Below are 14,471 nucleotides of genomic sequence, written 5' to 3'. Positions count from 1 at the left end.
TATGTTCCTTCTTGCATATATTTTCAAGCAAAGCTTTTTAAAGAGTCGATATTCTAACAGTTTTATGTAAGTGGAGAGTGACTTCCCATATTTATAAATCATCACATTGACATTGATGAGGAAAGTGCAATCTGCAGAGCAAAGCATCTTCTGTACATCCATTACCACAACTCAGTGGAATTAGATGCATGTAGAACCTGTTGGTGTCATGATAACATCTCACAACCCTATGGGCCTCCACAGTCTGTTACAGGAATACCTTTACTTTACTTACGAGGGCTATTCGGAAAGTAACCTCCAGTTGGCTGTTAACAAAACAATGGGAAACAAAAATGTATAAGTAAGTAAAAGTAAAGTAAAGCAAAGCTATCCCTGTAACAGGCCATGAAGGCACACAGGGTTGTGAGACGTTGAGGGTCCCACATTATCTAGACAGTCGGCTCAAAGATGGCGGTAAGGTAAGGTTGTCAGCCTTACGCGCTGGCTGCGCTTTACTCCCCAGGAAAATTATTTATTTAATTCCTGGTACTCATTTCTGTTAGAGGCTGAGTGAACCCCAGGGTGATAGTGTGGCCGGAAGGATTAGGTCAATTGAAAAAAATCCAATGACCTCATCGGTATTTGAACCCACGACCTTCCGACTTATAGCACTACGCTACCGCGTGCCCCCAACAAAAATGTGTTGTATATAAAAAGTACCCGTATGTAAGGTACTTCTCAACACAGTCGCTACCAGAATTGAGGCACTTGTCGTGTTGGGGAATAAGTTTTTGTATGCCTGTGTCCAAGATGTCTGCCACATGTGAGCTGAGCCACTTCTCGACATCTTCCATCAGCTCCTCTTTATTGTTGAAGTGCATTGATCCCAACCAGTTTTTCAAGTAGATAATCAGGTGGTAGTCTCTCAGAGCTTGTGTTGGCATAGCCTAACTGTGACAGTCTTGTAGAGAACAGTGTGAAGTTTGTGGAGATTCACATGGAAATTCTGGAATTGTGAAGCGCCGTCTTTCACCAGATCTTTTGTCAGCACTTTGTACAAGATCATCACTCACTACAGATGGCTGACCACTTCACTCGTCATCATGAACATTTGTTTGCCCATCTTTCAACATTCTGCAGGATTGTCTTACAGTTCCTTCACTCATTACATTTTGGCTGTAAACTGCTGCACATAATTCATGATGGATTTCTTCAGCACTCATGTTTTTAGCATGGAGCAAGGGGATAACAGCTCAAATTTCAGAGCTGGTGTGATTATCAATTGCAGGACACATCATAACTCACTCTGTACAGGCAAGAACAAACACTAGATGATCAGTTATGTGATGATTTACAAGGTAATGAGTCATGTGACACTACTTTGCATGTGTGAGCTCTCCCCCACTCCTACGCTAGTTGCTTAAAGTAAATGGGGCGGGGGGTTTCCATATAGCCCTTGTATGTAATGGTTATACTACCATAATTCAGTCACTGGTGACTGACGTTTACACATGTGTGTGTTATTTTTTAATTTAGTCTGCTGTTTGCTAGCACTTTTTAAGATATGCTTTAATTTTCTTGATAGGTGATGATGGGAAGATAGAAAGTGAGAATCCAGGTCTTTTGAAAGATTCTGAAAATCTTTATACACTGTGGTGCAGTGGTCGTACATGCTGTGAAGGCATGCTTGTTGAACTGAAGTTCCTCAAGGTAAGCAAATATGTTCATAATAACCTATAAATGTTTACGCACTGTGAAATTTAGACACTTCTTTATGGAAGAAAATCTTCTTCTTCTCTCAGACATAATAGAGTTGTATACATAATGATCCAGCAACATTTATGTAATTCAACATATTTTTTAAGAATTAGCTGTTCTAGCAGCTACAGTTCTCTGAAGAAACATTCTGTCAGTCTGGATACCATGCAACCATGAATGTTTAATATGTCTGTAAGTTACTTGCCACTTATTTGTTCACAGTGTAATATAATATTTTGATCAGGTGATTAGAAGTTCTGCTTTGTATTTGAATGACCAGACTTCACATCTTGGCTTAAAGACTGGCTGTCCTGACTGATATTTTGTGTTCTTTTTCCTCATACCCTCCAGCAGATTCCACCGTAGTACCTCAAATTTTGCCATGACTGCTTTCTTTTGCATCCTTTGTAAGTCATTATTTACTAGTTTTATCATTCAATGTTACAGAAATTTGCCAAGTTTAAGCCTCATATATTTCCTATATCTGGCTTCTCCTTGCCCAATTGCACATACATTTGGATTTTCATGATTTAAGGATGACATCTGCCTGCCTCCTGCGTAATTAATTTTGTAATCTGACTTTAAGAAGGGTTACCAACCTAGCAGTAACTTAGCAAAGGATGAGAATGGTGATCTGCTTGCAGTTTCCCACAACATTTTGAATAGGTGAAGGAACTACTTCTCTCATTTATTGAATATACATAGGGTCAGTGATGTTAGGCAGACAGAAATAAATACAGCAGAGTCGTTAATACCTGATCGTAGCCCTTTTGAGGTTGAAAGTGCTATTGCAAAATTGAAACGGTATACATCACCAGGTAGTGATCAAATTCTGGTGGAACTTATTCAAGCAGGAGGCAAAACATTACGTTCTAAGATCCACAAGCTAATTAATTCCATTTGGCAATTTTCTATTTGAGTATGGCAGGACGGTGTGACTTGTGTTCTCACAATGGATATAATGGTGAGGGCATGGATCATGGTGCTGTCCCCTGGAAAGGGATCCTGTGGTCCATGCTCCACATCCCCACTGTTACTATGCCCCACATCCCCACTATTACTCCCACTGTAAGACACACTGGGCTGTGGCCTTTCCCATTGGATAGCACCATGCTTCCCACACTCTACCATTATTTCCGTGGTGAAACCTATATATTGGTCTGCACCCTCTTCCTGCCTCATGTGCCCTGAAGATTGCAACTGCAGTGCATGCCAAAATGGAACAGCTTCAACACACAGTGTGGCTAAACTCTGATTGCCTAAAAAAAAGTTAGAATCTAAAGATGGAAATGTTTTAATGTAGTCTGTTTAGCTATTGTGGTATATAGACCTGTTGGTCAGCGGTGAGTGTAGACAACAGTCGTTGCTGTGCAGTAGGCAAATAAACAGACACCTGTTTCCGTGCAACAGTCAAGGTATTGGACTATATCAATGGAAACAGTGTTTTCTATGTGGTTCATAATGAAATATTATAAACAGGCTTGTTCAAGTTCCAGAGTAGTGAATTTGAGTTTTCAGCAGTTCAGTTGAGTGAAGTGACGTGAAGTAGGTGGTTGGTGAGTGAGAGAGTTCAGTTTTCAGTACAGTTGAAAATTAGCCTGTGAAGAGAAGACTAGGAGGTTGTTGTGAAATGGCCATCAGTCTGGGAACTGGTTACTTGAGTTGTCAGTTGACAAGAGTTCTGCACGGACAGCTGTGACAAGAGGACCTGAGTGCAGGGAGCTAAAGAATCTCCACTGTTAAATCCATTGCCAAGGAACGGCTGTTGGAGACTGTAATAGACTGAGGACGCTACTCTGTGCATGTGTCAGTGAGCTGTGAAGTTAAGTTCGAGTGGTGTAAACAAGTGGTCAGTAAGTCCAATTCACCAATCCATACCCCATCTATAAGTCACACCCCAACATAATGACAGTATATCTGTTGAGAATAGGGTAACATTTGGATGTGCTTCATTTCAGAGACAAGACTTGGTGGCAGTGATTGCACAGTTAATGAGGCCAAGCAGTGACCAGGTGCACATCAAGGTGGACATGAACAAAGAAGATATGGATAGTATTGTATTCTGTGTAGCCACAAAGAAGTCTGCCTTGCGCCTATCAAAAGACATGGCTGACTTGGTAAGTTATTTATGGTTTGTAAAATACAATAGAAAACCTAGATTAACAGCCGTGGGGATCCGTTGAGCTGACCATGTGATACCCTCTATCCGTAAAAGTTGGCACTAACTTCACCGACAAGTGGTGGTTTGGTCGGTATAGTTTGCTTGTGGACTAAAGGCCATGGTGCCAAAAGAATTACAATATGCAGAAAAGCTGTATAATATGATAATCTATTACTTCACCAGATTTCTCAGATATATTTTCAGGTGGTCTGTGTGGTGACTATTTACATTGCCATTTCAAGTAATGACAGCTGATTAACTTCTATCTAATCAAGATGTACCTAGCTAATTTTGTGATAAAAGAAAGGTAAAGCTGTGCATGTAATGGGCCATGCAGTCCCATAGGATTGTGAGACGTTGAGAGGCTCCCACATTTCATAGACAGGTGGCGGTGAGGTTGTCAACCTTATGTGCCCNTGCAGAAAAGCTGTATAATATGATAATCTATTACTTCACCAGATTTGTCAGATATATTTTCAGGTGGTCTGTGTGGTAACTATTTCCATTGCCATTTCAAGTAATGACAGCTGATGGCATATGTTATAAATTCTTCTGTTGTCAAGGTAGTAACTGCTGTCTAATCGAGATGTACCTAGCTAATTTTGTGATAAAAAGAAAGGTAAAGCTGTGCATGTAATGGGCCATGCAGCCCCATAGGATTGTGAGACGTTGAGAGGCTCCCACATTTCATAGACGGGTGGTGGTGAGGTTGTCAACCTTATGTGCCCGCCACCCTTTACCCCCAGGAATATTCCTGGTACTCATTTCTGTTAGAGGCTGTGTCTACCCCAGGGCCGTAATGTGAACGGAAGGATTAGGTCAACTAAAAGATCCAGTGACCTCATTGAGAATCAAACGCACAACTTTCCAGCTTGTAGCATAGTGCCTCAACCAACTATGCTACTGTGTGCCCCAGCTAATTTTGAACAAGGTGCAAACATGGAAAAGGGTAACCCTCTTTCTCTGTTACTTGTATAATTTTGAAAGCTTTATCCGTATGTCATTTATTGTCTGCCTGGCAGCTGGNCCTGGTACTCATTTCTGTTAGAGGCTGTGTCTACCCCAGGGCCGTAATGTGAACGGAAGGATTAGGTCAACTAAAAGATCCAGTGACCTCATTGAGAATCAAACGCACAGCTTTCCAGCTTGTAGCACAGTGCCTCAACCAACTATGCTACTGTGTGCCCCAGCTAATTTTGAACAAGGTGCAAACATGGAAAAGGGCAACCCTCTTTCTCTGTTACTTGTATAATTTTGAAAGCTTTATCAGTATGTCATTTATTGTCTGCCTGGCAGCTGGTAACTGATCTGGTGGAAACAAAGACTCTGTGATATTTCTGAAACATAGCTTAAAGAATAAAGTGTTTGATTCAGGACAACTTTCAAAGAATACTCTTATACTCATAGCAGTGTACTTTTCTATGCATCTGCAAATTTGTTGATTGTGTCATAATTAACTGCTGTGTTAGTTTCTCTCAGTGTTCAGGTACATGTCACAAACACACATCTGGTGTACTGACTCTTTAAAGCCTCCTTGTCTAAGCACAGTGCAGAGCCAAAGAACTCTATTTATGATTGATAACTTCCTCCTTAGAGCCTGTAATCATTTGAGTGGGGATACAAAAATTCTTATAATTATACAGTAAACGTGTATTTTGTTCAGAGTTTCTAAAGGCATTATGATTTGACTGGTGCTGTCATTCATGCAAGATGTTCCTAACTATGTGATCAATTTAAATTAGAAATCAGAAACATGATTTCCTTGATGTGCTGTACCCTGCACTTTGCTGCCACTGCAAGCTGCACTCAACAGTGGGCCCCAAGGGTTTAAGTTCAGAAGGGATATTATCAACATCATTGAAATTTATAGCAGTGTTTGCTACAAAATGTTTGGATCTTTGACTTTTACATTCAAATTCAGTGATTTGGACATTATCTTTATATTTATTTGCAAAAAAAGGCTACTGCATAGGAGCATTAGGGTCAAGAATTTTCTCTTCTCCATGTCATCCAGACTGGCCCTGGGGCCCACCCAGCCTCCTATACAATGGGTATCAGGGGCTTTTTCTTTGGGGGTAAAGCGTTGGGGTGTGAAGTTGACCACTTATCTCCAACTAGTGCCAAGGTCAAGAAAATGTGGATCTATACATCCACTCCCCTCATATGCCTTCATGGTGTTACAAGGACAACTTTACCTCTTTTTACTACGGCATTTGTATTTTGTTAACAGACTGAGAATACGAAGTTTCACCATTTAGAAAGCTGAAATCTGATGATATTTTTGGCATTCTTTTGAACATCCACTGAATCTTTGCAACAAGGAATACATTTATATTATCGGTTCAAATTTCTTTTTCTTTTTTTTGGTGATTTTTCCTCTTGCTTTATCTGCTAATAAAATTTGTATGAGTGTAGAGGTGACTTTCAGTTAAAACAGATTCTGCTAAGTGTCGTGAACAGTGCTGTCTGGTAATACTCTGAAGGTGGGCTACAAAGTCTCTAAAAGCTTCATTGTAGTGCAGTGTTAATACAGTCAGCAAGAGTCAGACATTTGTCCCAGGGCACAAGTTTTGCAATGAAATTATGTGAGATATGACAGTAGCCCTTATGCTACAGGTAACTGTCAGCATTCAGTCCATCACTGACTGTGCAGTTCAGGGCTTGGGTAACTGTTACTTTACTTCATAAATTTCACATTCTTTGAAACACCATCCACTGTTGTGGCAAGCTTGAGAAAAATACTTGTTGTGTGTTCATTCATCAGTGGTTCTACAGCCCTTTGTTGGGCCTTGGCCTCTTCTTCAGTTTTGTAATCTTTTTTATACAGATGGTAGCATTCCTTGGACAAGTGATCAGCCTGTCACAAGGTCGCTACCTACACACAACAACACAAACACAGAATAAATTCACACACAGACATCCATGCCTTAAGTGGGATTCTAACCCACAATCCCAGCGTTTAAGCGGGCGAGGGCAGTTCATACCTTAGACTGTGCAGCCACTGTGATCGGTACTTGCTACATGTACTCCAACTAAAAGTAAAGTAATGCGCTGCATATGGCATGGGTGGGCATGAGCATCTTTAGCAGACATATGAATGCTTGAATTCCATTTATTTTCCACCTGTTCTTGCAGTTTGTTGCTAACTTCTTGCTTGGCTTAATCTTCAGCCCTCGAGATGGGAGATGATGTGTTGATCTGAAACAATTGTTGACTTTTACTGTACTACACAGTGTTACATCCCAGAAGGCAGAACCTTTTGTAATCACCACTGTGAGAAACATAAATTCAGTACTGTCATAACATAATTTATAAAATGTGCACCGCATTCCCTTTATGATTTGTTTCATTATTATATTTTGTATGCAGTAATAAATGCTTAAAATTTCCTGAATAAACAGCAGTAAGTGAAAAGTAAGGCAATTGTATTATATGTTCTGTCAAAGAAATCACGTAGTATTCAAACATGTCTTATTTCCTACATTATAACTCTCCTTTCCAGTGCCTTTGGTCCACTGGTAAACAGATTCCTTATTTCATGAGAATAAAATGTTTCTGGTTGAGCTGTAAGCCATTCATGCATTATTTCTTTTACCTCATCTTTCTATTTTAGATGGCAGTTTCATCAATGCTGATGTTTTGTTTGTACCAAATATTCTGATATATGTGTTCCTTAACCTCAACACTCACTAGTCCGTGGTTGTAAAAAACACATTCTGTCATTACTATTTCCAGCCCTCTTTTCAATTTCTTCACCAGTTTGTGAACTCTCTTCTGTAATGTTCACTAGATTTCAGCCCACTGACCACAAACACTAGATCACAGGTCTTAGTTGTTTGGCGCATTTTGTTAATTCAGCAGTCATGTTATATGTGTTGCAGTACTGTCACTTCTCAAGAGACAATAAAATAACTAGGTAGAAACGAGGGGAGAGTCCTTAGTTCTCATATTTAACGTCTTTTTTTTTTCTTACTGATGCCAGTATTACTTTTGAGCTGAACTAAAATTGCCTTTATTTTTTACCTTCCATCATAATATATAAAACACAGTGAAATCTCACTAATTTGGAGATGCTGGTGAAGGCCAGCAGTAGTTTAACCGACCGACCGAAGAAGAAGCCATTCATATGAAGCGTAAGAGGCTTAAAGTTGGCAGTGGTCAGGCCTAAGACCGTTTAAGTGACCAAATCATTCTTATTATTGCATTGACAGTTGTCCTTTGTATATCTTCCATAAAAATGGTTTGTTACTGTGAAGTGACAAAGCGTGTATGGTGCCCATAAAGTATAATACCCTTACCTGGATGCAGCGTGATTGTGGGTACACTCATGTGAAACTAAGGTGCAACAAATGTGGTGCCTACTGAGACAAACCCCTCTTTGTTGAAGAGGAGACCCAGTTTCTAAACACAAGTGGTTTGGGGCTCGAAACTGAGAATGGCTATGTTCTCAAGAACCAGCAACAATTTACTGAACTCAACTAATTTGGAATTCTCAATAATTCAACAGCTCTATCCCCCCCCCCGCTCATTATGTTGATGATCACATTGCCTAAAAGCCACATGAAGTCCACTTTATAACTTCCACGAACATATTTTCAGTAGCAATTCTATATTTCAGACTTCCACTAGTTTCGGCAAGGGTTCATTCCTGATTGGTCTCACTCTAGTGTATTTTTATTGAATGAAATAAATGTGGTTCATGTGTAACTCTTTTTTGATCAACAGAGTGTGTACTGCCCAGAGAGAAGATCAGTTGAAAAGTATGGATTACCTTCCAACTTTAGTCTTTTATGTGAAATTGTGGAGGTAGCAGCATCATTATTAGACCCACGCATCGTTGCTGTCATCAACAAGTATGCTGACATCATTGACTACATCCATTTCTCAGACCAGTTTTCTGGACCCAAACAACCTGAGTGAGTTGTCTTACGTTTTACTTCAATGTTGTTTGTCTGCCCATATAAACCTCATATTTTAAAGGAATTTTATACAGTTTACATAAACATATGAAGCATTTGTTTGTTATATATTAAATTAATGATGAAATAGAGATGAAGTAACACCTCATTTGTGTAGAAGTCTGATCTACAAGTTCTGTACTCTGTGGAAGAAAATAGCTTTTTTCTTCCTAGTTAAGTTTATTCCATAATATATGCAACATTTGAAACATTTACTATACCTTTGAACAGTTATTAATATTTATTTATCATTTTTACTTGCTAGCATTCCGACTTAAATGAAATAATATTTAATGTGTATAATATGCATAATATGAAATTTAACTCACAGGGATTCTAGTCTAACGAAGCTGCCAGACACAAAGAAGTTGTTGATGTTTGGATTCAATATTCCTTTGAAAGGAAAACCAGTGCATGAAGCTATGGATCAGATGCGACCTCTGCTGCAGTTAGTCTTTTATTGCATGGATAAGGTCAAGAGATTTAGACTTAGTAAAGAGGTAGGTGTTAAGTTTGATTCCATTTACTCCAGAAAATTTACTAATTCATCATCATTGAGTACCAAGCTCTGGGCTGTAACCATCAGTGAATGGGCCATGGTTAGTTATAAAAAGGCAATTTATCATCACTGAAAGGTCACAGCAAAGGTTTTCCACATTACATGATCAGGTCCCTCCCCCTCCCTTCTGTACCGCTGATTATGTAGTATCAGGCAGTGGAGTGATTAGTGAATAATAAATTGGAAAAGATGTGGAAGGAAGGTGGCAAGGAGTTCAATTTACCTTCAGACTGGCTGGCTAGAAATTTGTTTGCTCACACTTGTCCACTGCCAGCTGCCATATTGCCACATAGTCATCCAGTGCCTGCTGCTTATCTCAGCAGCACTGAGTGTTTAGTGCTTAGTTGCCTTTGAGATGCATACAAATTAGGGTTCCCATAATACTAATATAATAATAATAATAATATTTTTTTCCAAAAAACAGACATTTCCATTTTTTGCCTAAAAACTGGGACATTTGGTAAAAAGTTTAAATTCTCACAGGCTGTCACAACACAACATAATGGTCAGCAAAGGATAAAGAGAATGATACAAACAGAACTTCCGTTATGGAAGCAAATCAAAATAGTACCAACATAAATGGAAAAGAGAGACATATTACCAACAGAAAAACTAATAATTTGTGAAATTGTGTTCTGTTTATTAGCCACCAGGAGTGTTAACATTGTTATAGAACTGCCAATTGCAGAGAATAGCATCTACCGAGCGGGTATCAATAGAAATTAATGTTACAGAGAAGCACCTAAAAAGCAAGACATTTGAAATAAATCCAGGATAATGGGACATTATATGAAAAAACAAGACTATCCCAGGAAAAACGGGACGAATGTGAACCCTAGTACAAATACAGTTTATATTGCTGTGAAATATAGTGTTGAACTATTCATATATGATACCGTTATACAACATTGTTTATACCTTGTAAAGTAATAGTTCACAATGCTGTTACAATATTATGTTGTTGGGATTGGTGCTGGACAAAGGAGTTTTGAAAAAGATGTGACTGCAAAAAAAAAATTTGATGACATCAGTACACAATTGGAAACAAGACCAAGGAAGTTGTTACATCCTTTGGCTCTCCAGTGTTGGTTGGCAAAAAGTAGAGCTTGGAGTGGTATAAGTTCACGAAGTTAGGGCCCTATACATTCATATATAGCCTCTTTCCACCAGATTTGTGAAGTGGGGATTCAGTACTGCAGGTTTTGGAGGTCAGTATTCAGTGGATGTGTTGAGCCAGAACTAACATTTTATTCTGTTGGGGCATGGTTCGTTTAATTTTTACAGCTAAAATAAAAGATATTGGAATTAAGAAAATCCTCATATCTATTCATTGGGTTCTGTAGTGTGATTTGAAAGGCAGGGTTTTGTGTGCAGTCGGTGTACAGAAGAATTGGACCTGTGTGTGCGTGTGTTTTTTTTTTTTAACGGTAAATTCTGAATGTTATGTGAGACTGATTTTGTTGACCTTCTTCTATCAACACACTGGTAAAGAGGAATTGTATGGGAATATTAGATAATGCAGTGGCACACAGAGCAAACAATTCTGTGTCTATTAGTTGTGGTTTTCAGCAAATAAGTCGTAAGTCAAGATGTCCTCTGTGATGACTTGACTTAAATCCTTATGATTTGTTGTGGGGCATACTGGAAAAAAAAAAACAAATTGTGTATGAACAATCAGCACTCTTCGGAAGAATTTTGAGAAAATATTAGGCATAAAACTTCCAGTGTTCTTATAGAGGTGCCTAGATGTATGTCTATAAATATGTTCTCATGGTGTGAGTGATGCTTAGAAGCAGTGGGTCATGAGATTGAGACTTCTGTAAAATAAAGTGAATTAAACTGGGCTGAAGAGGGTGCTGTGAATTATTGGCTACCATTAGAGCTCTGTGCTGTGTCAGCTGCAGATACCGGTCTAACAATAAACAGTATACCCTAAAGTCCTACCATTTGCCTGGAGGGACTGTGGGAAACCATAAAAGAAATCTGTCAGGATTGCCAGGCTCCAGGCCAAGACTTAGAAGAGTTCTAAGTGCAATAGATCACTGTAGGTCGCGGTGCAAGGGCCGAGAAGGCCCACCCCTTATACATTCATTCATTCAAGACTTAGAAGTTCTGAATTTCAGTCCTCTTGATCCATAATAAAGTCTGGTTTACATATTGCCTTAAACAGACTTTTTCACATGTCCCATAAACTGTTGCAATAGATATTGTTGAAATACTATGAGGAAGACTTCCACCAGAAGTTTCTGGCTATTTCAAATTTTCAGCCATATTGATCCATCATAAACCTAGCCTGCATAAGGCTGTAAATGGACTTTCCACATATCCCACAAGTCCAGTCACAGATTTGTTGGAATTATTTCATTAGTCATATTTTTATGTAAGCTTCAGAAAGTGCTGTTAGTAATTATGCATATTATATTTCCAGTCTTGAAATATAGGAAGATGTGTAAAGACAATGTAGATGGAATGGGTGATGACAAGTGGCTGGGGATAGCATGAAATTATGATTATAAGAGTTTGTGTGCAAGACACAAGGGAAAAGGAATATTTAAAACCATTGTAGACACTGAGGTTCCTTTTCCTTGAAGACAGTGGATGTCAAATGAATACTTTATCAATTCAGTTACTGTTTACACTTCAGGATGTTTGAGTTTGACTCCCTGGTCCTACATTCTGGCATCCCACTTAAATTACTATTCCTGCAATACATTGTGTACATTAAGGCCAACTGAACTTGTGTTAATTTTTGTTGTTCTTTTCTGTATGACATTTCACTGGAAATACAAAGTTCTGATATGAGAATAAAATGTTTGCTTATAGGCGAAGAATAAGGCGGAAAAAAATAGGCTGCGTGTTGAGGAGGCATTCCTAAAGACAACCCATGCTGCTCGTGCAGAGGCGGCAGCTGCCCGCAGAGAGGAAAAGAAGAGGCAGGAAAAAGAGAGAATTCTTTTGGTGAGTTCATGTTTGACTCATGATGCCAAACTTACCTTCAGAAATATACCCTGCTAATGGATCACAGATGTTAGGAACACTGTTTCTCTGCCATCTGTGAGCCAATTGTCTCAACTTCTCACAACCCTATGGTCCTCCACGGTCTGTTATAGGGATACCTTTACCTTTACTACCATGCCGGGATTCAGACCTGTAGATGTAATAATTTATGATTTATTAATATCTGAAGTTCTGAAAAAGTCAATTTATGGTAGGACTTGATTTTTTATATCTCTGAAACTGTCCCTAACTGAGGTATGAATATGAAATTAGTGTCAGTTGAAAGGGAATTGAAGAACCTGTCCAGTAAGATACTACTACATAGAGAAATTAATTTTCAGGCTTATATAATTGGACCTTTGATTATTTATTTTATAAATAGTGTTTTAGAAACTGAAATTTAACTCTTACTCATATTGCTGTACCCTTAAGCAGATGTTCTTGACTTTAAGCATTTGCTGGAATTGCTATGTTGCTGACATATTTTCAGCATCGGACAAGTCGAGTGCATCTTTCTTATCCTTCTGTTCACCTTGGTTAACGTTCTTGATCAGTGAATCTGCAAAATATATGGATGGGATGGAAACATTTATGATGTGGAAGGACAATGGTAAAAGTAAAGTTAAAGTTGTCCTTATGCTTAATCAGTTAAGCACTCTTCCGTGAGGAGTGGAGGTATAGTTCCACTTTTCTTGACCCCGGCACTAGATGGAAGTGAGTGTAGAAGGACCGTGATGGTTATGAAACCTTATTTTCACTTCTTCAGTGGTTTAATTCTGGGGCAGATGCAGCTGAACCACCAAGTCTTCATAAACACAGATTATAAATGTGTGAATATTTTCCAAGTTGAGCATCATCTCCTCATGCAGGGTATGTTTTGACCAGCTGAGTGACTGTTAGCTTCTCAAGGAGGACTGCTCCATGGAATTAGTCATGTGGAGGATTTTATATCATATTGAAGCCCATTCTGTCTGTAGCATTGTATGAAATATGTTATGGGTGCAACTGGAAAAAAGAGATCAGTTGTATTTTATAAACAGGAATTTTAATTTCTTGTTATGAGGTATAGCTATCATATATCTGTAACGTTTTCAGGAGGATGATCCTGAGAAGCAGAGAAAATGGGAGGATCGTGAAATGAAACGCCAAATGAAGAAGAAAGCTCCGAAGATGAAACAGCTTAAAGTCAAAGCATTATAAGCACAGATAATGGTAGTCAAGCAGTATCAGTAATCATATTTTGTATTTATTATGCATAGTTGTTTGCGAATAGGCCCTTGTTTTCTATTCATTTGTAGAATAACACCTACTCTTATTACATACATATAAAATTACATTTTTTTAAAGGGATTGTTTAAAGCATATGATTTATTTTCCCGAGTGATATGTCATACAGTAATGGTGCAAGATATTGTGAAATACTTGGTAGTGCAGTAAATGAAATCTTGTTCATCTGGTATATGTTGAAGAGAATTCAATACTCTTTCTTAAATAAAAGCTCTTATAATCACTAACAGTTGCTATACCAAACTTTTAGGGACATATGCGGCACTGGAAGGCCTGATAAATTCACTCCTTCCATCTATATGCATGAAACACTGGTATGGAGTGTTAGTAAAATTTCCCAACACATTTCAGTTTTTGTTGAAACTGGGCAAAAATAATTGACATTTTACAAGATGACCTACATGCATTTCTGTGTGTATCTTATCAAATATTTATCAGAGCAAAAAACATATAAATATAAAATGGTAGAGGAAATTGAAATCCTCGTTTTTATCTCTAGTACACTTTTCGCATAACTTTATGTTTTTCATCATAATTAAACCTACGTAATGCAATGTGAACGTTTTCTGCATTCAGCAAACACACCCAACATTAACGGAAGTCTCTTATTCNCACATGCTTACAATTTCATTGCTCTAGAAGGGCGGGCATTTAAATAGACTCCATCCAGCTGCCCCTGCCGGAAATTAAATGGTCCGTCCGATAAAGGTTAATAATTAAATGATGCTTCATCCCATCTGAATATATAGGTCTACATGTATTTAATTAATAT

At 38.4% G+C, this 14,471-nt stretch overlaps 1 protein-coding gene across 6 annotated transcripts in view; it reads left to right on the top strand.

The window, feature by feature from the left end:
* LOC111864262 (coiled-coil domain-containing protein 47) overlaps positions 1 to 14,255 on the top strand; it is a 28,685-nt gene extending 14,430 nt beyond the window's left edge. For all 6 annotated transcript variants that reach the window (XM_023851378.1, XM_023851375.1, XM_023851374.1 and 3 more), the window contains exons 5-10: positions 1,565 to 1,689; positions 3,696 to 3,854; positions 8,624 to 8,814; positions 9,188 to 9,356; positions 12,239 to 12,373; positions 13,508 to 14,255. In XM_023851378.1, the coding sequence (XP_023707146.1) occupies positions 1,565 to 1,689; positions 3,696 to 3,854; positions 8,624 to 8,814; positions 9,188 to 9,356; positions 12,239 to 12,373; positions 13,508 to 13,612 (884 nt within the window). In that variant the 3' untranslated portion in view covers positions 13,613 to 14,255. The remainder of the gene's footprint in view (positions 1 to 1,564; positions 1,690 to 3,695; positions 3,855 to 8,623; positions 8,815 to 9,187; positions 9,357 to 12,238; positions 12,374 to 13,507) is intronic.
* The last annotated feature ends 216 nt before the right edge of the window (positions 14,256 to 14,471 follow it).

Source organism: Cryptotermes secundus, unplaced genomic scaffold, assembly GCF_002891405.2.
Source record: "Cryptotermes secundus unplaced genomic scaffold, Csec_1.0 scaffold33, whole genome shotgun sequence".
NCBI lineage: Eukaryota > Metazoa > Arthropoda > Insecta > Blattodea > Kalotermitidae > Cryptotermes > Cryptotermes secundus.
This window is presented reverse-complemented; position numbering and strand designations above follow the sequence as displayed.